A 27906-nucleotide genomic window follows, 5' to 3' on the forward strand; every position below is an offset into this window, starting at 1 on the left:
GCTATACAATTGTAATTGTTTTAATTCCTAAAGAAATTCAAAACATATTTGATTGTCCATTAAAAATATTGTATGTGTGACACCGAAAAAAACACTGTAATAGATTTTTCAGCACCACATCCATCCCTAGTAAACAGCATATTTCATATTCAAATTTGTATGTTTTGAAACATCAACATTTTAATGAAAAGCACATTTGGATTGTTTAGGAAAATATTTTGAAAGGTTTAAACATTTTTATTATATTAGACAAAACGTTGCTTGTTTATGCGTCAGGCTGTAGGTGCTCTGGCATCAGCTGTATTATTATGTGAAGGTGATATTTCAGGCAGAAATGCCGCGTTCAAATAGCAACATATTATTGTTTGTGTGTATACAACAATTGTATGTATAGAATACCTATTTTATATATTGTCGGGGATTACAGTGCAATATCTATATCTAGAGTTAGATAAAAATCATCTACCTACAAATATCATAAAAACGGTACAGGCAATTTACAAAGACTAGTGGTATACAAGTAACAAATCATACATAATAATAAAAAATAATGGTTTTGCTATTTTTGTGTAATGTATATTTTCTGCCTTTGGGAACTTTAGAAATCGCTGTTTCATTCACCGTGGTGTTATTGGGTGGTGCTTGAGCAGCTACGCTGTTGTTACGATATATCCCACGGCGCCTGAACGTAGCAAAAGGCTCCCGGTGACGGAGCAGAGGCAGAAAGCGGCAGGGAGCTGCCATCCTTGTATCATATCGTCGAAGGGCTGAATAAGTGCGAAAATATTGGTCCTTTAGACAGACTAGAGGTAATACACGGAGGCGAATTTTTTTTAGATAACGCTGTCAGGTTCTGAATTTGCTTGAATAGCCGTCGGATTTGGTAGCATTAGCGACTAGCGAACCGTGAAGTTACATGTATTGCTACGTTAGCTAGTGTGGCGCTAGCATAGTAGTGCTAACCGTTTCTATAGAATTGTTCCATAGTGAAGGTTGGAGTCAGTTAGCCTGCTATACAATGCTAATGTTAGCTTGCCGGTTAGCTTCCCATGTCCTTTTCAGACATGGCTACATTTACGGTATCGTCTAGCAAACGTATACATTCAGATTACTATTTCGATAATATCATGGAAAGTGTGATGTCTTAAATAAATGTTGGTGTTGTCTGCTCCTGAATATATTTCTCATCTGATAATCTGACAGCTCCGTGTCAGCGGAGATATGGAGACGCCGGGGAGGATAGCAGCCACACCGGACGCCCTGGACTTTACCGTGGAAAACGTAGAGAAGGTATTTTTTTTTTACCAGTCCTCTATGACAAAATAGTTTTAGAACATCAGTTTGGCTTTTTGGACTAAAGAGGTTGTCATGTTTTAGATGAGACAGACAGGTTGAGTAGGAAAGTATGAATTGCATTTGCTTCGTAGTGCTATAATGCATCATTTTTACAGTTTGTGTTTGGAAAAAATATACATCCAAACGATTCTTGCATAACGTTATATGGAATTAAATTTAGATGACAAAACATACATCCCGCTATCTCTTTCGTCGTTTTTCGCTTGTCTGGGTCTTGGTTTTCTCTGCTAGATTGGACATATTGGTGTGCATGTGCGCGCGCATGTGTTTGTGTACTTGCCTGACAGTATTGACTGTGGCTGCCAGGTTGCTGTGATCATTGTCCCTGCTTGGTGGCCACTGACTCGGACTTGAAGAGAGATTGGCAAACAACAGGGAGGAGAGAGAGAGAGCGAGAGATACTCCTGTGGAAAAGCAGGGAAGGGAAGGGTGGGACAGGGTCGATGTCTGTGACAGAGCCCTGGAGGGGAGGGGGTTAGAGGAGCTTGGCGATGACACGGATATGATTAGAGGCAGGTATAAAGGAGAATAGCGCATTCCTGTGTGGGAAATGGTTTAGCCTGGCACTGTGGTTTCTCATGTAATAAAGGAGGAAGAGGAATGGCAAACAGTGAGCTAAGAATGGACCCATGTTGATCTCCATGTTTTCATACATTCATTTTTTCATTTCTACAGATTGAAAGAGTTGGGTCTGAGGGGTTGTTTTATAATTTGGTAGTAGTAAAGAATAGATCAAAAATATTTCTACGCAGTCCATCACATGAGCTAAAGTGAACATGTAAACACGTGTACATTTTGTGTGCATGTGAATGTATAATTAATGGAACCACAGTTTCAGAAATGATTTGTTATGAGGTATAGGTCATTCTTAATAAAAGTAAGAGCCAAATGTATTGGGTTGCATGTAAAATTTTATTATATCATGATATTAATTTTGCTAGTCTTTAAGTTTCTCAGCTACAGTGGAATAAAACCTTGCTTACTAAATTTCAACAAGTCTGTAAAAATAGTGCATGATATTATGTTAATATTGCCACAAGTGAGTTTTGAGTTCAGTTCTTATGATTTTTTTGTGGATATATGCATTTCATTTTTCAGATAATGTGACTGCTTACATCAGCATGCAGTCTGCTACAAGTGGTTCAGTGGCATCAGTAATTTATCATCAGTAATTAACTGATACTTCAGATGCTATGTGTCATGATTTATCATTTGCCATGTAGTCTGTGAGCAATTACAGCTTGCAATTACACCACTCTTACATTTCAAAACAGATGAGGTATCATTCTTCTAAGGCTCATCTATATTTAGAATCTATGTTCGTTAGTTAAGATAAATTCTTTTTATATCTTTTTATAACTCCCGTTTTGCTTGGATGATATATTTGTACTTAATTGGTTAGGTTCATTCTTTGGACTAAGAGGGAGATAAAAAGTGTTTAAAATCTGCATGAGACCCTAAAACCAGTGTATTAGTGGCTGTATCATACCACCAGCTTCATATGTTAGGTAGAAACAGAGATGTAGCTCTTTACAGAAATTTCATCATCCTTTCCGCCAAACTGTCACAGCAGCATGTAACTGTAAATAAACACACAACCAGCAGACATTAATTGAAAGTGAGCTTTCGAGATCACAAGAGCAAATGTATTTGCTTAAAGAGAAAAATGAAAAAGAATATAAGTACAGAATTGTCATTTTTGTGCACTGGGATGTGGTGGAGACGATGGTTCCTGGCTCAGAATTTTTATATATCAAATAGAAAGTGCTTTGTTCAGTCTTGGGTCTGTGAAACAAAGTACCACATTGTCCGTTTCTTTGTGTATGCATTGGATTGGATTGTATAGTATACTGCCTTACATTTCTGCTCAACTATAATTAGCTTAAGAATCACTACTAAGCATCAAGTGGATTTTATTGCAGAATCAGCTTCACATGGTGCTGTTGAACAGAGCAAGTAGAAATGTAATACTTTGTGCATTCGTACACCTCTCCCTTAAGAAAATAAACCTGTGTACCATAAGAAACGAGCACAGCACAGTACTGGGTCAGCATCTTGCCCAAGGAGATGTGGAAAGGAGTGTCACCTCACATATGTGGGATTACCAGGTGCTTTATTTGATTTAAAAACAAAAGATATTATTACATGTATTACATAACATAAGAATCTGAGAAATATTGCATTGCGTATATAATAGTTTTGTGATGACAGGAGAGGCTACTTCAGAAGGAAAAGAAGGATGATCACAAGTATTATATCATGGCATTAATAGCAATATAAACTATATTAGGATGTTTTGGGAACCCTATTAAAATGAATAAAGAGGCCAAAACATCAGAAGCACCTCTTAATAAAATGCACTACAGTATGACTCCACCACCCACTTTGACCTCAATTATACATAATTTAGTATAACACATAACATAGTATAATTATCACCTTTCTGAAAGTTTCTATTTTAAAACTAGAAAACTACAGTATAACCTGGTGTAATTATAATTATTCATGGAGCCGCTGTATTGGATTGCATTAGATTGTATAGTGTACCAAATGAAGTCGCCAGTGAATTTGTATGTATGGGCTAAATATAGAACATACACATGTTTGGTAATCTTGTAGGTTGCAGAATACTCATGTCTTGGTGCCGGTACTGTTGTTTTTTTCTTATTTATTCATATTCATATGTTCATATGTCCATTTGTTCAGTGACTAACTAATTGGAAAATGTTCATGTAACTGACCTTTGCATGTGAAGATTCTTGGTGTATTGGTTTATTTGCTGCCTGAGTGCTGAGATGTTATCACTATTGGCAACATGGTATTCCTAATTTCTATCTTGGCCATGTGCTGTCAACAACCACCCACACACATTCTCACTTAAACTATTATTCTTTGTTCCACCATTAATCATCATTCCTCTGCATTTTCTCCCAGCTATGGCATGGTGTCATGATAGGTTGGTACTGTGATGGTGCCTTCTGCTGCACAGCACCAGCACTTGCCACCCACCACTATGCTGACTTTGAGTGTGACACTGTAGTGGACAGATGGCTCAAAAACATAGTGAACCTATGGCAGAGGGAAGCCATGACCTGCTGTGCGTGAATATTGTGTGCAAAGATTGTGTGTGTGTGTCTGTATGTGTGTGTGTGTAGGCCAGTGCACTTACACCTAATGAGCATGTCAGGTGAGATATATGATTAAAAGCAGCATAAACAGGACACTCCCTTTTAGAGTCTTCTACTACATTTTTAATATTAAAAGATAACTCAGTGATATTTATGGGTATTGGCTCCATTGATCTGCTTCATAGTTTTTGTATGTCTTTTTTTTTATTGATTAGTTATTATTGTGTTCTTTGTTATCACAGCTCAGGATCCAGACTGTTGTCAATCTCTTGGGCTTGGTAGTGAGCACACAAGTGTACACCAGATACACTTAAATCCTTGGTTATGTGCTAGAGCAGATGATGAATCTGTCGAACTAAGCCATATTTGTTCATTTGAATGTCTCTTCCCTTACTGCCATTGGAAAAGAACGAGAGGGGACTAATGACCTTTGAAAGTGTCTGCCAAGAGCACACCATCCTCTGGTGGAGGCAGGTGGTTCAGGCAGGTTGTCACCATCTGTAGATGCAGTTAGATGCTTCAGCTGCAAATAATAGTTTTATAGAGGTGTGCACGCTTTTTGCACGTTTTAAGAACCAATTAAAAATGGCCAATTACAGTTAGTTAGCAGGAATAACTGCTGCATGTCTGATGTTATATCTATTATGTTATAGTTTAATAAAAAACCTAGGATGACAGACACCCTTAGACACACGCAAGGCATTGTTTGTGACTGGATAAGGAGAGGTCTGCAATCACACAGTGGGCCAGGGTAATGATCCACTGCTGCTTTAAACTCTCATATCAAAGCCTTGTTTACAGAAAGGACAGACCAGAGCTGACAAACAAAAAACATCTTAATCCCATTCTCTTTGGAATGAAGACATGATAATGTTCTGTACATTTTTATTTCCAGATCACAGCACAATAACAGATTAATATTTTATCGTGCAGCTTTGCCTACATTCATTTAAAGAGTAAACATGGAGAAACCCAAACATGCAAGAGGTTGATGTAAGTGAAGTGTAAAGACCCATCAGAAAACTTTACAATAAATCCACATGTGCACTGTGCCTTCAGTACCTGCTGCAAAAAATATACTTAAACTGCATCTAATGCTCTGTTTTATATTTTGAACAGTTGGCACATTAACAGTCAGCCACATTGAGGGACTCGTACAGTACTGGCAGAGAACACCATCTGAAGCGTTCTGCTTCCAGTAGGCATTTAGACTGTATGTTCTTCTCTGTATTTGCAATTTCATAATCACTCTCTGTGACCCATCATGGGTTCTTTATGGTATTATTCATCCTCACTTAGCTTATGTAATGAGGGTATAGGGAGGCTTGTAGACTTTTGAAGAAGACTTAAGATATATTATAGAAAGCTGAAGAATGGAACTAAACTGGATGGGCAGTTTCTGCTGGATGGAGATGAGTAGAGGGACAGGAATGAGAGGGAAGATACAGAAATAAAGGGCTGATAGTGGAGGAATTGATGTGAGCTGGCTTCAGGGTTAAAAGACAAGGATCAGAAGCTCACTGAATAGATTTGTTTGCCATGTATTGCTTGCCAGGCACTTAGTGCTGCCTGCCAGCAATTTTCGTTCATGTGTGTTTGTGTGTGAGATAGCCAGAAAAAGCAGACATTCTTGCAAAGTAGTGCATAACCTCTCTTCTGGAACTACCAGCACTAAAGGTGTCTGTTTAATTACTTGCTCCGTTTTCCACTTTTATTTACTCTCTTATGCTCATCCTTTATCTCCTTTCTCTTTGACTTGCTCTTTCTTGTTCTTCCTGCACTCAAGTACTCATATTATTCAGATGTACTTCAGAGAGTCCTGTTTTCAGGGCGTTGCTTTCTCCATTGTCCAGGTTTTTGAGATAAACTCTCTACTGTGTGTGAGTGTGAAAATATGTAGTGTTTTTTTCTTAGGGTAACCAGATCTTTCCCCCAAAAAAAAAAAACAGGAGCTCAAAGCACAGTGTTTGTCTTCTGTTAGTTGGTTTGTTGAATCTGACACCCACTATTGTCAATGTGTGGAGTGTAGTTAAAACATTTCTCACATAGACTTGATAGTACAAAGTTGCTCACCCCCCCTCACGGTTCCACCATTAGCAGATTGTATGAATTTACATTAATTATTTATTTTTCCTTCTCTTTCTCCTTTCTTTCTAGGCCCTTCACCAGTTGTACTATGATCCCAATATAGAAAACAAGAATCTGGCACAAAAATGGCTAATGCAGGCTCAAGTCTCGCCTCAGGCCTGGCAGTTTTGCTGGGCCCTACTGAGCCCAGATAAGGTACTTCTGATTTCTTTTCTACAGTACATACCAGAGTGATACACACATAGTGCTTTTGTATGCTCTTAGGAACAAAGGTACATTAGGCTTTCTCAGAAAAGAAATTTCTTACCTGTCAAGTAAATTGGAAACCTGGTTTCTGTAATCGGAGTAGAAGATTAACGAAACTTGATTTCCGCAGTTAGATTTAGAGTATGCAAATTTTTCTGCCATGTAAAGTTTATGCATAACCAGGTTTCTTATTAGTTTCTACAACAGCACATGTGCGAGGCTTGGACAGGGAAAGCCGCAGATTGAACAGCTAAGAGCAATGCTGGCTCATTTTTAAAATAAGTCAGAGGCTGAGGATAAGGCTGAGATTATTCATACTGTATGCTGCATGTTTTTACACATTTACAGTAACCCAGTTAATGAAGTGCATTTCAATGCAGAATGGTTAGTGAAGTTTGCATCTGTCTCTTAATCTTTCACAGGTGCCAGAGATTCAGTACTTTGGTGCTAGTGCACTTCACACTAAGATTTCTCGCTACTGGTCAGACATCCCCACAGATCAGTATGAGTCTTTGAAGACCCAGCTGTTCTCCCAGATTGCCTGTTTCTCTTCTGGCTCCAAAATGGTTCTTACCCGGCTGTGTGTGGCCCTGGCCTCTCTGGCACTCAACACAATGCCTGAGGCCTGGCCTGGTGCAGTGGCAGAGATGGTTCGGGTGTTCCAGGAAGAGGGAGGAGGGGTGGATGGACGGGCACGCTGCATGGCATTACTGGAGCTACTCACCGTCCTGCCCGAGGAATTCCAGACTAGCCGTTTACCGCAATATCGAAAGGGACAGGTATGTCTGCAGCTACAACCTTCTCCTACTTCTGCAGGTGGTGATGGCTACCTCTCTATTTTGAGGTTTTGTTTGTTTTTATTAATCAGTAGATATCAAACTTAAGTACTTACCAAGAACTGACTGAAATGTGTCTCCTGCACACTGTTGAAAATTGTGAAATTGTACAAGCTAGTGATATATGGTTTAAAAAAAGTAAAAAAAAAAGTGGGCATATTCCAAAAAGTTGGATTTTGGAATACCAAACTGGTGTTGGAATAAATCATCTTACTGGTGACTATAAAAAAAAAAAAAACCCAGCTGTAAGGCACCCATATAGAAAAATTTTACATGATAGCCACTCATACACACTAAGAGAAGAACATATCAAGCTAGTGATACAGTAGCAGTCTAACCCTTGTTATCATCCACCCTCTAGGTTCGGGGTGCTTTGGGTCGGGAGTGGGGGTCAGTGTGTCCCTTACTTCAGCAACTGCTGCGACGGACAGACAGCCCAGGGCCCGTGAAAGCTCGCGTGCTGCGTTGCCTGTCATCCTGGGTGCTGCTCGATGTGCCTCTCAGCGAGAGCGAAGGCCTGGTGCACGACTGCTTTAGTGCCCTGTCTGACCCGGAGCTTTTTGACACTGCGGTGGAGGCAATAGTAAATGCTATCTCACAGCCTGACTCCCAAAGGTGTGTATAATAAATGTATGCCAGTGTGTGTTCACACAGGCAGGCTAAAGCAAAAGAAAGTCAGAAGAAAGGAATAATAATAATATGGTATGAGTGCTTGACATGGCAGTAACTGTAAAAATAAACAACCAAGATGAAGGTAAAGGAAAGAGTCAGTGGAAGAATAAGGAGGAAAAAAATCTGTTAGTCAAGTGGAGGAAACAGATCGAGTGGGAACTTGAAGGGAAACAGGAAGGGATGGAGGATGGAAGGGCGGGATTGATACAGGGTAAGTTGACAGCTAGGGGGAGGAGAACGGCATTTCTCGGTTGGCTGGCGTTGCTATGGTTACAGAGCTAGGGAGAGATGTCATCATGCCCTGGTTGATTCATACATAGCAGGCACCCATTACCCCTCCCATACAGATAGGGAAAGAGAGAGAAGGTGGGGGTGATGGGACATTGCAAAGAGAATAAAGGGCGCTAAGAGAAGGAGGAGTAGAAGTTTGCAAGAATAAAATACTTTTTTCTCCATACTGTACCTCTTCAGATGTCACAGATGGGTGGAGGGTTGCATCTGTGCAGTTGATGCTGACAAGTTGGTTTAACTACAGAAATAATGCTGAGCAGATGGTGAGAAAATGATTATTAGTTGTGGAGTTGCAGGTAGAACATCCCCACTCAGCAAGTGTTGCTGGGCTCCAGGATAGACTACATTAGAGATGGGGCCCTTCTGATTTCTTTTCTACAGTGCATACCAGTTCTTTGTACTATTGTCCACCTTTTTTCAATACAATTTCTTTCATTTTTATTGTCGTTATGGCTCACATCCCCTTGTCATGTGCATGTTTGGCACTGTGTTTGTCAGGCTCTCCCAAAAGTCTTGACAGTCTCATTAGTTGCTTCTCTTGAGAAAACACATGGAATCTGTTTTTTGCCAATGTATTGTGCAGTTTATGGGCCTAGTTGGAGATACACTGGATTTATTGTGGCTGGACCTACGTTCTAAGAGCAAAACTGTTGGAAAACCAAGCTTAATGGAGTCAAAACCCGAATTTTTGTCTTCCATCTTTGTTTATTTCATCTATTTTTATGCCTCTTTTTTGTGCTCTTCTTTTTTCCCTTCCTCTTCTCTCACCATCACTAAGCCCTCCTCCCTTTCTCTTGTTCTCTCTCTGTTTAAACACATTATAGTCAACTCATTTGGGGGGATGCTATTGGTCCAGCTGCATCCTGTTGCCAGGCAACCTATTTCCCCTGTCTCAGAGTGTTGCAGTAATTGAAGAGGGGATCAGAGGTGGGGAGCAGGATAAAAAATGGGGGCTGGAGGGAGAGAATAAAGGAGGAGCTAGGGCAGGGAGCAAAAGAGGAGAGGACAGGCAGCTATGAGTTACAGGAGAGGACACTGCAGCAGAATGTCTCAGTGGAATCGCCAGAATTCCATCTCTTATGAGTGAAATGGGAGAAAAGCATACAATTCCATTCTGCCCTTTTAATCGCATTACATACACAAGAAGTCCTCTTTTCTTGAGCTAAGAGTGCATGACCTGAATCTGCAAAGCACCTTGTTAAAATTGAATGATCTTCTGAGTGCAGTCTGCCATTCACACAAATACACACACACAGACACACTCACACACAGACAGTCACTCACTCACTCAGAGGTAAGTGCAGGCAGTCCCAGTGCTGCTCTCACAGAGTTACTCAGACAACAGAACACAGAGGATAATACACACACAGGTATGTGCTTATTAGATGGAGGCTAGATTCATAAACATCACATTTCAGGCCGGGTGGAGTTCTCTCCAGAGAAGGCTGAATCAGTGTGGGCTGCTGGGTAGGGGACTTGGCTTCGTAATGCAGGAGCATAGATCTGGCTTCATAGCTCATAAGAGGACCTGAGGGAAATTAGAATAGAAAATGCTTCCCTGAAATGGGGTAAGAGATGCATTTAACCTGCAGAGCAGAGGGTGCTTATCAGCAGCATGTTCTTAGGTTATTACTCTTGTGTTAGGTATTACATTAATGCTGAAACAATTAGTAAACTAATCAATGAACAAAAAATACTTTTCATATTTCAGTAAAGCAACTATACTATAACCATATACCATAGCATTCCATAGTTTCAGATTTTTCCAATATCAACATTTGCTCCTTTTTATTTTTATATATTTTGAATAAAAAAGTATTAGGGTTTGGACCTGAAAAAAATATGCATTTTACTTTAATTTACTTACTATTTACTTTAGATAATTGAGATGGCTCTTTTTACTATTATTTGACAGAGAACCAGGGCTCGACATTAATGTCGACTTTAATCTCTGATATCAGGTAAATCTGACGAGTTCATTAATTGTTTTATTTCATGCTGCACTTACAAACTTGCAAACAAAACTCTATTAAGCATTAATAATGTAAAGATCTGCCAACATAGCCCTTTTATCCAAAGGGCTTCTGCTTCTCATTCAGCCATTCACACACGCACAGTGATGGCTGCCATGCAAGGTGCTCACCTGGCCCCCGGCAGAAACTTGGGGTTCGGTGTTTTGCCCAAGAACAATTTGACACATAGCCTGGAGGGAGTGGGAGACTGAACCTGTGGTTCGGGGACGACTGCCTTACCAGCTGAGCTACAGTTGCCCCAGGCTTCACCATGTTTACCATGTTCACCCTGTTTTGCCTGACGCAAAACCTTACATTTGCTTAATGAAGTCTTACGTGTCCTTCAGCCACTTTTACAGAGATGAGCTCTCTGCCAGTCAAATTTAGACCTTATGAATGTAGCAAATTATCTGTTTTGTTAACAAAGCGATTATTTTGCTTATCGTTGAGCGCTTATCTATGCTATTTCTGGTTAAAACAGGCATAAAAGCCTTCAAACTTCCCCCCTCTGATTTTAAATACGTCCAGTAAACGATTGTGCCTAAATGTGAAGAGAATTGATGACCAAAGCTCAACACCTCTCTAAAAAATGATGTGTCAACTTCACCGTTAAAGTTAAAACGTTAAAAATTCCCACAATCCTTTCTAATAGCCTAGCTACACCTGCCCTGGCTTTTAACATTTGTTTTCTAAATATAATTTTGAAAAGTAGAAATTATTATTACATTCTGCATTTTCCATTTTGGACTTAGCTACTCGCCAATAGGCAAGAGGTTGAATAAGCTTAATGTCAAGCTCTAATGAAAAATTACATGGTTAGGAAGGAAAAAAAAAAGAACACATAACAACAAACAAACAACATATCAGTTGATAATGTAATTAATGCTTCATCCACTTGTAACCTTACATAAGATCTTAGGAGAAATCCAATGAAATAGTCTTTTTTTAGGTTGATCTGTTTATTTATTTTTATTTATTTATTTTAACAAAACTGTACATTGACGAATATTCAACAGCCTACACCCACGTCCTTATTGATGTTTTTACAAAAGATCAGTCATTGCCAGCATACCACAAAAGCCCCCTAAGACTGACATGCATGTTAAATGGTTTAGAATTACAGCATTCGCATATGCAGCATGATCACCTCAGTGACATTTAGGCACACACCAGTGCATAGGCACATCCTTTATCGACAAATGGTACTCCTTCATTAACGGTTATTAAGGATGACAGGAGGATGTTGTCTGTTATTGTCACAGATCAAAACCTGTGTTGAGGAGTGTGTCTTAAGTGAGTGTACTTATGTCTAAGCGAGTTTGTGCGTGCCTATGTTAGGACATGTGTGTGTATTAGGAATTAGAAATGGCTGAGACAGCAGGAAGAGGACAGAATAATAACTGACAGCAGCACAGCTCTAAGCAGGGGCTTTGAATAGCTTTTCTGGTTCCCTGGTAGATGTGTGGGTTTTTAGGGGTGGGTGTGCTGGCTCAGAGGTTGACTGACTTGGACTGAGATTTGATTTGAAATAAGTGCGTATCTTTAGAAGCAGAAATAAATACATCCAACTAGCTATGAGCAATCTGAGTCAGTTTCATTTTCACAATTGCAGGCTAACTGGCTGTGCATGTGATTTCCTTAGTTGTCCGTCACCATGTCTGGTTTTAACTCAGGGTTTTTTGTTCAATTTGACTCATAACTATCAATTCTGGTGTTTTTCTGTTTGTGTGTCTGTGTTTGTGTGTCTATTGTAGATATGTGAATACTTTGCTGAAACTAGTTCCTCAAGTGCTGGCCCTCCAGGAGCAGCTCAGAGAGGCTGTTCAGAATGGAGATATGGAGACCTGCCATGGTATCTGCCGGATCGCTGTCACACTAGGAGAGAACCACTCCAGGTGGGTGTGTGTGTTTATCCCTAAGTGCTCATTTCAGTCAGTTTTTCACTAGGTCTATATAAATTTAAAAAAATACTATAGTGCGTTTATCTTCATAATTAAATAATTATCGGTAATCGGAAGATGTTCTTCAATCTGCTGACAATAACCCATATTAGGTCTTAAACTTCCACTATGTTTTTATCTGTTTCTGTGTCACAGAGGTGCAAGTTTATGGACAGCTGTGTAATCACACTTTCTCTTTTCCCTTATACCCACATCTCTCACTAGGACTTTGTTGGAGCAGGTGGATCACTGGCAGAGCTTCCTGGCTTTAGTCAACATGATTATGTTTTGTACAGGCATCCCTGGCCATTACCCAGTCAATGAAACTACCAGCTCCCTTACACTCACCTTCTGGTACACACTACAAGTAAGGAAATCTTACTTGTAGTGATCTTATGTCATATTTTAATGTAATATAGATGTGGGGTTCTGTAAGTTAGACAAACGAGTCACTGTACGTTTTGCAAAATTGCATGATTTACACACCACTTTACAAAATAAGCTTTGCTCATTGTGTATTGGAAAGTCTTTAGGAGGATTTGTAAAAACAGTAACATGTACTCTCCCTACACATTCTTACCAGAGAAATGTGCCACTTGCTGGTATCTCACTGGCCTTTGTCAGCAGTTTCAAATAATGAAATGTGACAGCTTGAACGAAAGGTTTTCTCCTCACATAACGATCAATTTCTTGGTTTATGAGTTTGCAATATAGTGTTACAGACAATACATAAAAAGTGTTTTATTATAAGTATAGTATAAGTGTTAAATAATAATCTGTTATTTACATTAATGTCCTAATGTCTTAATAACCTCTTAGTGGCGAAATAGTAAGCAAGCTATGCCACATGAATTTCATTTGTGCATAAAAAAACGTGCATAAATTTTTCCTTATTCTTCACTTCTCAGGATGAAATCATGTCGTTTGAGTCTGATAAGCAGGCAGTGTATCTGCAGGTCTACAGGCCTGTGTATTTTCAGTTGGTGGATGTTCTGCTACACAAAGCCCAGTTCCCATCTGACCAGGAGTATGCATCCTGGTCCTCAGATGAGAAAGAACAGTTCAGAATCTACAGGTTTGTTCAGTGCATTTGTATGTGTGACCAATTCTCTATGTATTGTATGTGCCTGTTTGTGCTGTGCAATTGTTTCCACATAGCCTGGATGTCTCAAAAATGACTTGCTGACAGGGTGATTGGTCAGCAAATGAGTGTGTTTTCCTCTAATGTGCTCTCACTGGACTGGCAGCTGAAAAGACAAAACCTTTGTGGCACATAAAACAACAGACAACAAAATTGTGTGCCTTTTATTAAAAAAAAAAAAAAAAATGCATGTGCATGTCTGTCCTTCAGGGTGGATATCTCAGACACTCTCATGTACGTGTATGAAATGCTGGGAGCCGAGCTGCTGAGTAACCTCTATGATAAACTAGGAAGACTGTTGACTAATGCAGAGCAGCCCATGTCATGGCAGGTGGGTGAGACACACACACACACACACACACACACACACACACACACACACACACACACACACAGTTAAGCAGGAGAAAATGTGAAGCATTTTATGTTTCTTTGATCATTGCCCAGAAGCCAATAATCACATATATTTCCATATCGTAATTATGTCAATATGTTGTGGAAGTGTAGTGTGCTGTGATTTGTTTCATACTTTTAAACCTCTAAAATGCACACACTCAAATTAAACTAACAAGTTAAAGTTAAGTTAAAATGTATATATTAACAGGACTTAACCACGCTTATGATGATTTTGGGTTATTCTCGCTCCACATGGTTCATTTTATATTTCCATTTATAGTGAGTGAATTGATAGTATATTAATAGTGAGCCTGCTGAGCATCTTTCCTGGAATCACTGAGCAGAAAAATTTTGCTTGGTATCTTTTGTTTGGTGTTGGGACCACCAGATGCCGTTTGTTGGCAAACTGCAGTGGACAAGAGGGACTGTATCCCTGGGTTTCATAGCCCCATCAACAAGGCATTGGCGTAATTGAGACAAGATATGACTTATGTCTGCACTGATGCATTTTATTTTAACTTTTGTGTTAGAACAAGAATTGAGTTTGTGATTGCACCTTGCACCTTTTTTGATAACTCCTGCTTACAAATAAACTATTTGCATTTTCCTTCTCCAGCACACTGAAGCTTTGCTGTACGGATTCCAGTCCATAGCAGAGACGATAGATGTGAATTACTCTGATGTCATCCCGGGCCTGATAGGACTCATCCCCAGAATAAACATCAACAATGTCCAGTTAGCAGATACAGTTATGTTCACAATAGGTATGACAAATAAAGTTGTGCCACAGATCTTATACAACCCCATTTAAAAAAATGTTGGGACAATGTGTAAAACTTAAAGAAGAAGCAGAAGAAAATGCTGGAAAAGTAATACTTACAAAAAAACAACAAATGGAGGAGCATTTGACAACTAATTAGGTCAGTAACATGACTGGGTATAAAAGGAACATTTCAGAGAGGTAGTGCCTCTCGACTGTAAAGATGGGCAGAGATTCACTAATTTGTGACAAACTCCATCTAAAAATTCTGGAACAATTTCAGAAAATTGTGAAGATCCCACCATCTGCAGTATATAATATCATAAAAAATTCAGAAGAATCTCTTTGTGCAAGGGACAAGGCCGAAGGCCAGATCTTCTGTCCCACAGGCGGCACTCCATTAAAAACAAGAATGATTCTCTACTTGACATCACTGCATGGGCTCAGGAACACTTCCAGAAATCACTGTCTGTGAACACAGTTCACTGTGCAATCCACAAATGTAAGTTAAAACTGTATCATGCAAAGAAGAAGCCATATGTGAACATGATCCAGAAAGGCTGCAGTGTTCACTGGGCCAAAGCTCATTTAAAATGGTCTGAGGCAAAATGGAAAACTGCTCTGTGGTCAGATGAATCAATATTTGAAATTCCTTTGGAAACCATGGATGCTGTGTGTGGAATAAAGAGGAGCGGGACCATCCAGCTTGTTATCAGCAGACTGTTCAAAAGCCTCCATCTCTGATGGTATGGGGTTTATTAGTGCCTATGGCGTGGGCAGCTTACACATCTTGGAGGGCAACATCAATGCTTAAAAGTACAACAGACAGCAACATATCCTCACATCCAGACAATGTCTCTTTCAGGGAAGACCTTGCATATTTCAGCAAGACAACACTAAACCACATACTGAATCAATCACACCAGCATGGATTTGCAGAGGAAGAGTCCGGGTGCTGAACTGCCCTGCTACAGTCCAGACCTTTCACCAAAGAAAAACATTTGGCACATCAGAAAAATTAAAATCCATAAACAAAGGCCCAGGGCATTTGAGCAGCTAGAATCCTGCATCAGACAAGAATGGGAGAACATTCCTCTCCTAAAACTCCAGCAAATGGTGTCCTCAGTTCCCAGATATTTACAGATAGTTGTTAAAAGAAGAGGGGATGCTACACAAATCTCTTCCAACTTTTTTGTAGATGCCAGTATTTTCCATATCTCAGTTTCAACAACTAATATGTTGTTTATTTTATATTGTGAACAAAATATGGATTGATAAAATTTGAAAATCTTTGGATTCTGTTTTTATTTAGATTACACATTGTCCCCTCTATTTTTGAATTGGGTTTGTAAATGAAGTACAAACTAACAACAGCATATCGCTAAATAGATTCTTTTTGTTTGTTTAGTAACTTAAATTGTTTCTCATTATCTGAGCTGTTATTTTCCCACTAGGTGCTCTGGCTGAATGGTTAGCAGATCACCCAGTGATGCTCAGCAGTGTCTTACCTTTGGTGCTGCAGGCATTAGGCAATCCAGACCTTTCCGTTTCATCTGTCTCTACACTCAAGAAAATTTGTAGAGAATGTAAATATGACCTGCCACCCTACGCAACCAACATAGTAGCAGTGTCTCAGGTAAGTGCACTTGCCCACTTCCCCTTTTTAGCTGATATAATCTCATCAAGTTTAAGAGGCAATAACAATGAACCTTAATTTTTTGCTGCCTTTTAGTGGATAAGACTTGATTTTTCTTCTTTCTATAAATAGCATTTACACCTTGAAATCTCTGCAGTATCTTTACTGCGTTACTTTTCCTTGATCATTTGAGAAGTTTTTGTTGTACTTTCAAAAAGAATCATCATTCTGATTTTGTTTTTTTTCTAAAGGAGGTGCTCATAAAGCAGATCCACAAGGTCAGTGTCTATCTTCTCACATTCTCTCTCTTTGTAACTCAGAAATCTAGTTCAGAAATTAACTTTTTATATAGGAGATGCCATGAAGGAATTATGTGACATGTTTACAGTCTGAATAAATGCCATGTTATGTGCTGTCTGTATAGCATAAAACTCTTTAATGACTTCAAGCTCTCTGCTGCCTTTTACTGAAACTAAACCTGCAATTGTCTGCAGACAAGCCAGTGTATGTGGCTGATGCAGGCGCTAGGCTTCCTCCTCTCAGCTCTCCCTGTGGAAGACATCTTAAGAAACCTTCACTCCCTCATCACCCCCTACATTCAGCAATTGGAGAAGCTTGCAGATGAGACGGTGCGTACAAAACACAAACACACACACACACACACACACACACACACACACACACACACAGCATGCACACTTGGATTCTGGCCAATAAAAACAGGCCTTATTTCTGTGTGGTGTCACTGCAGTGGAACATTTCTCTGCGGGAACAGATTGGATTTGACCCCGCACATGCACTCCTTAATGCAAACAAACACATTATAGACACACATTATAGCGACACACACAATTCCAGTAAGTCATGTATATGCATAAAATCACACAAAATAATTTTTTATACAGTTTTAAATGTCAAGTCTAATAGACCCGGAAATTTTAGATACTCGTGCAGGATAGTACAAATATAGAGCTGGGTTCTTTAAAAATACACATTTTGATACTCCTCCCTTGCACACACATAGTCGCACACTGTCTCATCTATCCTTTATGACTTCCTCCCTCTTGTTATTGTTTTCTGTCTAGTTCTTTGATTTATCTGCATTACATCAGACTACAAAATCAGGTGTTGTGTCTGAAACCAGTCAAATGGTGGCACCTAGTGGGGAACTTCAGGTTACATTACATCAGGGAGGAATGACCATGTCTAATGGGGTGACTGCAAAAGCTGATCGAGTATTAGCAGCTCATGTAATGGTGTACAATAAAAGCAGCCACATTGGGAGAAGGATAGATACTAAATAAGAGAAGAGAGATGTGGCAGTAAGACAGTGTGGCAGCCACATTTGTAGCTCTGGTAAATCATTATTGAGACAGGCATTGATAAAGTCCTGCCAGTGAAACACTTAATTAAAGATTTTACCTGTCATTAAGAAACTGATATTAAAAAAACGAGATAATCACCAATAACTAAAATGTTAAAAATCTGTTTTGTTGATTAGGTAATCGTAATTATTTACTTTGGCTTTATTATGAGTAACTAAAAAACATCACAAACAAGGTTTTTAAAATTACTTGTGGGCTACCTTACATTAATTGTCAAAACTACTCATGCTGTTCAGTCTTTTTCAAGGCTAACTGATGCACTAAATGAGCAACATGTACAGGGGCATATGGTTGTATACCACAAATTCCCCTCAAAAATAATTTGTAAACATTTCTTTACGTGTTGTTCTTATTGTATTTTTTTTCCTTTAGCCTAATCCGTCCAATAAGTTAGCAATCATTCACATCTTGGGACTGCTGTCCAACTTGTTCACTACTCTCGACATTAGCAAGCAGGATGACGAGTCAGCGGAGGGCTCAGCACCACCTGTCAAAACAGCGCCGCCCCCACCTGGACCAAACCCGGTCAGTTTCTAAATTCCATCATCATTCTCATTATGGTTGGGGAATTTAAAATATTTTTGCTATCTGCCGTAGGTTAATTGTATTTGTAATTGATGAAGGCATTTGTAAACTAGCACACTACAGTTTGGTACTCGCAAAATGCAGTGGATGCTGATGATTGCAACCACATCGACTCCTCTCCCTCATCTTCTGCAGAATAAATCAGCCTTCAGTGGCTAAAGGGTTAGGGTGGGCAACAGGAAAATTCTTTGCTGTACTTCAGCTATTATCATCAGTAACATTGTTGACAGATGTGCAACAGTGTGTAAATTATTTTTCCTTACATTGCAACATGTTATTTTTACTAAACTGTTTTGGTTTTGGGTTTCAGGTGGTGGTGGTTTTGCAGCAAGTATTTGCTCTTATACAGACAGTACTCAGCAAATGGCTCAATGACTCGCAGGTTGTTGAGGTAAGTCCTTAACATGTGCAACCACATAATGTCAGAGCTTTGCTTTTGTAGGAGTTGGTCTATTAATAACAAGGAGGTGTGGTGACATTTCTGTGAAACTCCTCTTCATTGCTCCTCAGGCGGTCTGCGCCATCTTTGAGAAGTCAGTGAAGACTTTGCTTCATGACTTTGCTCCCATGGTGTCCCAGCTGAGTGAAATGCTGGGGCAGATGTACAGTACAATTCCCCAGGCGTCAGCCCTTGACCTCACACGACAGGTATACAATTCTGCATCTGCACACAAGTTTTGATTTGTTTCTTCAATTGTGGTTACATTGCATACAAAGTGTGTGCGTGTGTCTCTCTCTCGCTCTCTCGCTCTCGCTCTCTGTGTGTGTCTGTATATATACATACACATGCAGCATTACTCACGTTATGGCCAGAGTATGGGAAGACATCAGGATACTAACCAGCTGTCCTGCTGCAACTTCATTTCCTTAAAGCTATCTAGTTTGCTGAGTGCAAGTAAAAAATACTGTCTGATATGACATCCTGCTGTTTCAGATGGTGCATATCTTTGCCAGTGAGACAGATCACTTCCCTCCCATCAAGGCCTTGTTTGAGCTGGTTACATCAGTAACACTCTCCATCTTCCATCAAGGTAGGGAGTCCAGCAGGGGTGGGGGTGTGAATACTGTGTACTGTTTAAATCTGTGGTAGACCTCTGAATATTTCCAGTTTTACATTTTAACGTTCAGACATTTAGTTTCACAGGATACCGAATCATATATTGATGTGGCAGAGGAAATGGGACAAGAAGGGGGGAAAAAACAATTTGCTGTGTACATTGTAAAATACTGTACACAGGACTTCACCTTAACACTAAGGCTGCACCCAACGATTGTTCTTTTGTCAAATAAACTGTCGATTGTTTTTCAGATTAATCAATTAATCAATAGATTATTTTTCCCATCAACCTCTTTTTTTATTTTACAATTAATTTAAGAAATAATTTCTAAAAATTATGAACATAACAAATGATTATGCCAGTGATTATCTGGTATTAGGATTGTTAAAATAGCCAGCAAGTTATTGCATGTTATGAAACATTTTTTTTTAGTATTATTTTTTCAACCCCATTAAGTATATCAGTGAGGACTGGCTACATAAAAAAAACTCCCGTCTGCACTACAGCAACACAAAACCGATGTCCAAAACAAAATGAACTCCTGAGTTTAAACACAAACTGAATATTATCCCCTTCATTAAGGAGGATGTACTACTGGACTGTTGGACTTACTTTGCTGTACATTTAATCGGCTCAGAGTGGGAATTTATTCATCCATATCTACAACAACAAAGTCACCACATAAACTCAGTAATTTCTCATTAATTAAATTGAAACTGGGTGAAGATTAAGAAGAATGAAGATGAAATCAGTAACTATCACTGATCCCCGTCCTCCTCTGTCTGCTACTAATAGGGGCCTCTGCTACAGTTGGGGTCCTGCCTGGTTTGGGAGTGTGACTGTCTACCAGAAACTGTAGCACAATAGGTTGCATTAAGTCGAGCTCATCCAGCATTACATAACTTCCAGCTTTAGGTGGAACTAACGAGTTCGTAGCAGTTAACATAACAAGCTTGTTGTGGTGAAAACATGACCGTGTATGGGGAACTGCAGGCAGAGCTGAAATTATAGCTTTTCTGCACGTTCATGATCGTTTAATGTGTGTTTTGTTAATTTATGCTTATAGATCGTTCGTTCCTTTGTGCAGCGTTTTTACGTCTGTACCTGAGTTAGCACTGATGGCATCCTTTTGAATTAAGGAGTAACTATCACTTTACCTGAGCTGTCTGATCCCTCTCTAACAAGGGACACTTAGCTGAGCTCTGCCCTCGCTTATATTCAGAGAGAAGAAGCTGCTCCACAAGTATTTTTTTTATTCACTAATCTCAGCACTAGTAACCTTTAACAACTAAATGCGGGCCCTGTGAGGTCATTTTCCTTTTCGTCCCAGAATTGTCCCAGATGTCCCCGGGACAATGGTACACCTTTAATTCTGAGGCCTGTTTGTTACGCATCGAGGTATTTACATAAATGGTTACGTCGATGCATCGCCCACCCCTAATTACAGGCACTAACCCACCAAATGTTGGTGGATTTCGGCAGTGGTGGGTTTCACAGTCACTCCCATTAGCTGATTTATATACTCTGAATGCTAATAAAACAGCTGATTGAGTATGTTTCTGTACCTTAAACTCGGGATGGAGGATGGAGTGCCTTATTTCCTCTCTTCTTGTAAGTGGACTGTAATGGGATCATTTTCTTCTGTGCATGGGGTTTACATTAAAGAAACACCTCAAGGACACTACAACGTGTGGGTTTTCTGTCATTGTCATAACCTACACACGTCCCACTTACAAATGATTATTAGATGTACAGCGTTGAATAGGGGGTCTTTTTTGTATTTTGTATTTTCTATCTCAATATATTGTATGTTGTATCTTTACCCAATTTTTAAGTGTCAGCAAAATGTTTAATGGCTAGTAACTTTGGGAAACTACTAGCCACTGTGGCTTAGTGTTAAGCCCTGACTGTATACACCCTTTTCCTATTGTGATTGCACATGAAAATTGATTTGCGGCTAAATTTCTAGACAATCATACATCTCTCAGCACAAATGGGAAAATGACGTAAGGTTAGAATCATTGGACTTTCCACTTACATTAACGAGTAAAAGTGTAATCTAAGTGTCTTACATAATTATTTTATCATTGCAGACCTGTATTCTTACCTATTACAGATTTAATAATTTCAAATGTCTGAGGCATGAAAAAAACTTTTAATATTTAAAGGATTCTAGGTTGATCAGATGTTTTTCTCATGTGCTTGACATCAGAGCCAGATGGGCAATTAGATAATGTAAATACATTTACCACACTTGGCATAGAGTACTTGTAGTAGAACTTTCTGCTGCTCCCCTTCCCTTTGTGTTGTCCCTTTTTTCCTCTACTCCTTTCCTGCTTTGACTGGTTAAGTAATGGCTGCCTCTCCTCCTGGCTCTAAACTTTCTTTTCTGACCAGGTACCTTTCCAAAGACAGTATCATTACAGGATACAGTCACAGTACAGAGAGCACTAGCTTATTCACTTGGGTAACATATTACACTGCGAGCCAGCTCAATGCAGCTTCAGCCACTGCTGTGCTAGGATTAGAGTCAGGCTTGTCCCTCACAGCCCTCTGAATAAGCCCTGTATTCTCTCAAGGGGTTGAGTGTGAATGAGGGTTGGAGGGGGATATTGAGAAGGAAGCATGTTTGGAGTCTGGGAACAGCTAAAGCTGGGCGCTCACTACAGACATTTACTCTGTTTCATTAAAAGTTAGCTGTTGGAGTTCCTCCAACATCACTTTTAAATCATGTCAGCAATCTAAATGTGGATCCTTCTTCTACAGGAATTGTGTGTTTAATTTGCATCATTTGCTACCTTTTAGATGTGAAAAGGTCTTGTAGTCTGTGTCCAGCATAAGGGAGGAATCAACATTAAATCCTGTTAAGATCTTTTTTTGTGATTTCATACTGATGACTGTGGGTTCACATTTGAAGCAAAGGGGATTTTAAAGACCAGCTCTGAACGGTCCCTTAATGATCACCACTCCCCCTGAGGCCATTGATTTAAATCTGAGTGGAGATGTGTGGTTTGTTGTTTGATCACAATACTGCCTGCAGTGTCTCATGGGAAGGAGGTGAAACTGGGTTCTTTCAGGTTTGGTGCCCCTTTCCCTCCAAACTGTAACAGTAACAGAGGTGCCTCCTGGGTTCCCACTCCAAACCCACTTTTGTTTCTTTAGGTATATTCTTTTTCTCTCGTTACTTATTGTTTACTTTTCTCTCCAAACAGACCCATGTCTTTGTATTCTGCCTGTTTTTTGTTTGTTTGTTTGTTTGTTTGTTTTTGGTTGGTCTGTTCTTCCAATACTCTGCCAAAGCTTCATATACCCCCCCTCCCCCCTCGTTCCCCTTTGTTCCTTACTCACGTGTGAATTATTTCGCTAAAATATTTTTGAGTTCTCTTTTATTTCTACATGACTGTTGAATCTATTCAGTTGCTGTTTGTATATTATTCTTATTCTCTTATGATTTCTTAAGTTTCATCTTTATTATATTTTAGGACCCAGGGATCATCCTGATATTGTTGATTCATTTATGCAACTCCAAGCTCAGGTGTGTTTTTGGTTTCTTATTTCATTCACTTTGGGTTTCTCTCTCTCTCTCTCTCTCTCTCTCTCTCTCTCTCTCTCTCTCTCTCTCTCTCTCTCTCTCTCTGTTTCTCTCTCTGTTTCTCTCTCTTTTTTTCTCCCTGTTTCTCTGTCCTCCTTTTCCTCGCTGTAGCTCTTTCTGTTACTGGGCCCTAAGGTGTCCCATCACATTGGTGGGGCATTGGAATGAAATGTGAGGGGAATGTTTGAAAAAGAGATGTCTGTCTTTCCTCAAACACTTGATTCTAACAGTCACATCACCACAGTCAGTCACAAACATAGCACTGACATGATGTACAATAAGGTCTCTTTCGGTGAACTCAAACTATACAAGGCATCAATTACGCATTGACACCTGTATGTATGAATTATAGTGTCTTGTTAATCAACAAACTAAAAGAAGCTATTCTTCTGACAGTACTTAATGATGATAGCAAGATTACTCAGTGTTTAATGAAAAACTATTCGTTAGTTTTTTGTTAGTTTATTGTTAAATGACAAATTTTCATTTTTGCCTGTTGTAAATTTTTAAAGGTTTTATAAGCCTCATGTCAGGAAACCCGTGGCTCACAAAGAACCCTTATAAACCCTTAGAAGAGCTAACATATTATTTAATAAAATCCATAAATTTAATATTTTTTCTACAACTTGACATCAGGGCACATTTGCTCCTTGTAAAAATGTTAACGCACCCAGAGCCTTAGATGAAAAATTTTAGTTGAAGTTGATATGCTGATCACTGTATCAGCATTGTGGTCCTGGTGACTGGTTAGTCTCTGAGTTCAGTCCTCCTCTGAAGTCATTCCAGCCCGGAGCCAATCAAAGCCTAAATGAATTAATATTCAACTAATATTAATCAGTTCAAGATAAATTGGCTGATTGCTCTTCTGTTTTATATTTTTGTCTACTGTCTTCATTCTTCTTCCTTTGTTTTCTATCTTTGGATAGATCTGACCTTCATCTCTCTCCCTTTCCCTCTCTCCTCTCCTCCATCCTAAATGAGTTCATTATTACAAGATGAGTTGTGTTTCTCTTTATCTGAAGATGTTAATTACCTACACACTTCTGTTGCATATTCAATCCAGTCAACCAAAAACAAGGAAAAGTAATGTTGTAAAAATTGATTTCAAGAATCAAAGCCAAAATCATCACTGCCTTTAGTTTGACTTAAGTTTCCAATGATTTTACAGTTTGATTTTTTGCAATTTGTTTGTTATACCTGCTGAGTTCTGCATTGGAGGATCACTGTATGAGGTTGGATATAGTTTTTCTTAAATAGATGGAGAGAGTATAGCCTGGTAGGCAGATCTGGTCTCAGTCCTGTGTTGCTCTCAGATCCGGCTACCAGGCTGAAGGGGTATTGTTGATAGTATTTTGAAGGAGCTTATGCAGTGGAATGTGGTGAAGTAGTTCCGATTTGGTTGGACCAGGAAAAACATGCTCCGTTTAATGTGTTTATCTGCTTCTTAGGCTCTCAAACGGAAGCCAGATTTGTTCTTGTCTGAGAGCCTTGACGTGAAAGCAGTGTTCCACTGTGGTAAGTTTGCCCATCATTTACACAAATACACACTTGTACACACTACACTGGGTCTTTTGCTACAGTCTTTGCGAAATATGTGCTTGTCAGTACAAAGTACAAACTGTAAATGTTTGACACCAGCTTTCAGTAGTTTATTTATGTGTCTTTCACCCTCTCCCACTTCTAGGGGTTCTGTCACTCAAATTTCCTGAAGCTCCGACAGTCAAGTCAACGTGCTTGTACTTTGTGAGCATTGCACACACACACAAGCGCCACACATAAACACACAACAACAAATACACCACTAAAAACCTTACAAATGCATGAATATTAATATTGAACTTTTATTTTAGATAGAGAAGCCAAATGACTCATATCTCTCTCTCTCTCTCTCTCTTTCTCTCTCTCTGTCTCTCTTTGTCTCTCTCTGTCTGTCTCTGTCTGTCTCTCTCTCTGTCTCTGTCTTTTGTTTATTTTTTTCAGACTGAACTGTTACCACACTGCTCAGATGTGCCTCCATTGGCCAGGGTGGTGCAGGAGGATGGGAAACTGTTAGTACAGGCTGTGCTAGAGGTGAGAAGCATCACATTACAGATTTACACATTTACAAATCCCAGCACAGAAAAGTTTCATCACTTCACTGGTACAGCAGTTTGCTGTGTCATCACACGCCAAACATTGCAATTAAGTCCCTGATGTAAATTACCTCCTCCACTCTCTCCAGGGCATCGGTGGTGGGGCATCTCGTAGCCTCATGGACCAGTTTGCAGAAGTGCTTTTCAGTTTAAATAAGCACTGCTTTTCCCTGCTCGCTGTGTGGCTGAAGGAGGCATTGCAGCCTCCAGGTTTCCCATCATCACGGGTCACAGCTGAACAGAAAGACAATTTCTCACAGCAAATACTCAGGTACACTACTAGACATTTGATTACGGGGTTTTTAGCTAGTGAGCCCTTAAAATTAATTTGAGTTTTAATTTACACATTAGAATTTCATGTAGTTTTTCTCTTCTGTTTGCTCCACCCTTCATACCTTTGCTGTCATGCAGAGAACGAGTCAACAAAAGGAGAGTAAAGGACGTAGTGAAGGAGTTCACACTACTGTGCAGAGGGCTTCATGGTACAGAGTACGCTGCTGAATACTGAAACTACTCTTGAACTCTCACCTGTGACCTCTGTCCTTAGTGGAAGCCAACTGGATGCCGCAACAACACAGTTTTTCCAAATGTGTCAGTGAAGAACTGATTGTAATGATAACCCACTCAGCTGCGGGACAAGACATGGATCCATTCCACCCCGGAACCACCATCAGATTAATGGCCAAGCATCAAATCCCGGGTGGCTTCACGGTGGCTGTCCTCTCTGCTCCGATTTTCTTTCTCTGTTCTGAGATAGTTTTTCTTTTCTCCCTCCATTCTTCTCTTTTCTTTGAAAGAGCTTTGAGCAGCACTCTCAGCATGCTGCCTCATACCTCCTTCAATCTCTGTCTTGTTCTGCCTCTTTAGATCTTCCCGTGGTTCCTAGGTTGTTGCCTGGTTATTAGCATCCATATGAAATGGTAGTGGTTTCATACGTAGCTATTTGTCATTATTTTTCAAAGTAAATCAGATAAAATATATAAATGTATATGTATACACATATAGTAGATTGGTGGTCATCAGTCCTACTGCTGCTAATGAGAAAAGAGTCAGGAGGGGATTCTGCAGGAAAAATAGCTTAAATACGATAATATTTACTCCCACTCAAGCCCCTGCAATCTCTGCATTGCCAAATAGTCTGGAAATTTCTGAATTTGTCTAATTTTTTTTTTTTTCTATATGCCTTTTGGGGCGTAAGTGGTGAAAGGAAGCTGAAGACTACACAACTTGGACTAAAAAGATTTCTACGCTCTTGCCCAGCCCTCTGTGTATAGGGCAGTACCTCATGTACAAACAGTCCCATCCAGTGGTACTGCGTTCTCCTTGGATTGTAGACAGTAGTGTCTCTGCAGTGATCTCTTAAGTTTAGCAGGACGGCCAAGAGTGATTGCTGAAGGAGAAAAAGAATTTTAAAAGCTGGTAGTGAGAAAGAGGCACAGGAAGGGAGAAGTATTTGGAGGGGTTAATAATCCTGACGTTGGATTGCTTAGTCACTGTAATCGTGCAAAAATATTAATCAAGTTGTGCATATTAACAGTTATTGCTGAACACTTTGGTGTATTTGAGTGTATGTGTGTTCATACCTGTATGAATGAGAGGCTGTGTGTGCACAGATGTATCTTTTTCAACTTGTTCAGTGCACTTATATTGGACCTACAGTACACACAAATATCTTCCTCCTCCTTTTAAACAAAGAGCCTATTCATTTTTTCACACCACACTCATTCAGACTACTCTTTTCTTAAAGACTGACCTGACATATCCAGTATTTCACCTCTGCTGCTCGTCGGCCACCAGTTAAACCTTCTTATCATATCTGGAATGACCAGCCAGTGATAATCATTGACTATACTCATCCTTCTGTAATTGATACTAACTACTGCTCGAATACTTGTCCATTCCGGTCAAATTATTTCATCCATCTGGGTCATTGCCTAGGAGAAGACCAAGAAGGATTAGAATTCAGTAATGAAGCCTCTGAGAAAGTTATTCATCATTTGCAACAAGAATTAATGCTGTCATCCTGTGCTTATGCATAATGCCAGAGACATTTTTGGTGAAGTGATGTAATGGCTGTGAAATACACTGTCTAGTGAATCAGCAGGACCAGCTGACATCTAATACCACTCAGCATCAATATGTACTGTACTTTGTGGTCCCTGATAAAACCTTATCTCAGTCTAATCCTTCTGTCTTATCCGAGGTGCCTGCAGACATGTAGCATGTATGTGTTTTGTGGGGGGTGGGGGGGTTTCAGGATTAAGGGGAAAACCCTGTTCAGTGTGCAACACACTGCAGGAAGATGTGAATTAGTCTGGAGGCAGGGATCAGCTTTAGACAGTGAGCTGTCCTGCTGAGTGATTTAAACTGTGAATGATTGGACTTTCAACACTGATCTTCGGTCTGTATTGTGGTCTCACTCTGAGGTGGGAAAATAAAGCGATGTTTGTCACAGTTTAAAGAAAGAGTAGTATGTGGAGGGGGGTATGAAATGTATATTGTTTTTTGTACCTTGGCTTTAATTTATTAAATATATCTTAAGACTGCAGGTCTTGAGTCCTTTGTATGCGGGAGCAATTTTTTTCTGCTTTTTCAACACTTCCATCAAAGATGTGCTGTTTGCACATCCTGCAGATATTTTGCAAGATTTGT

At 39.6% G+C, this 27906-nt stretch overlaps 1 protein-coding gene across 3 annotated transcripts; it reads left to right on the forward strand.

Annotated features, from left to right (window-relative positions):
- Window positions 1-653: 653 nt before the first annotated feature.
- On the forward strand, window positions 654-27802 carry LOC137131735 (importin-13-like). 3 transcript variants are annotated; one of them, XM_067513439.1, is made up of 23 exons: window positions 654-809; window positions 1204-1290; window positions 6642-6767; window positions 7241-7597; window positions 8016-8269; window positions 12384-12524; window positions 12795-12936; window positions 13478-13644; window positions 13921-14041; window positions 14723-14870; window positions 16321-16502; window positions 16754-16780; window positions 16997-17131; window positions 18260-18412; window positions 18783-18863; window positions 18983-19120; window positions 19407-19503; window positions 23013-23065; window positions 24571-24637; window positions 24807-24865; window positions 25103-25192; window positions 25344-25525; window positions 25666-27802. In XM_067513439.1, exons 2-23 carry the CDS (start codon window positions 1222-1224, stop codon window positions 25760-25762), a joined length of 2886 nt encoding a protein of 961 aa, XP_067369540.1. In that variant the 5' UTR covers window positions 654-809; window positions 1204-1221; the 3' UTR covers window positions 25763-27802. The 3 variants fall into 3 exon arrangements, 1 of the variants encoding a protein (XP_067369540.1); XR_010915031.1 differs by lacking the exons at window positions 25103-25192; window positions 25344-25525; window positions 25666-27802 and adding an exon at window positions 24049-24354; XR_010915032.1 differs by lacking the exons at window positions 23013-23065; window positions 25344-25525; window positions 25666-27802 and having other exon boundaries at window positions 25103-25182.
- Window positions 27803-27906: the final 104 nt, after the last annotated feature.

The sequence above is a fragment of the Channa argus genome, chromosome 8, assembly GCF_033026475.1.
Source record: "Channa argus isolate prfri chromosome 8, Channa argus male v1.0, whole genome shotgun sequence".
Lineage (NCBI taxonomy): Eukaryota > Metazoa > Chordata > Actinopteri > Anabantiformes > Channidae > Channa > Channa argus.

Excerpts from the sequence above, each read along its gene's own strand:
- LOC137131735 (XM_067513439.1), top strand. The coding sequence starts at position 1,222 with ATGGAGACGCCGGGGAGGATAGCAGCCACACCGGACGCCCTGGACTTT. Across the intron at positions 13,645-13,920 it reads GAACAGTTCAGAATCTACAG|GGTGGATATCTCAGACACTC; the intron begins GTTTGTTCAGTG and ends TCTGTCCTTCAG. Across the intron at positions 23,066-24,570 it reads TTATGCAACTCCAAGCTCAG|GCTCTCAAACGGAAGCCAGA; the intron begins GTGTGTTTTTGG and ends TCTGCTTCTTAG.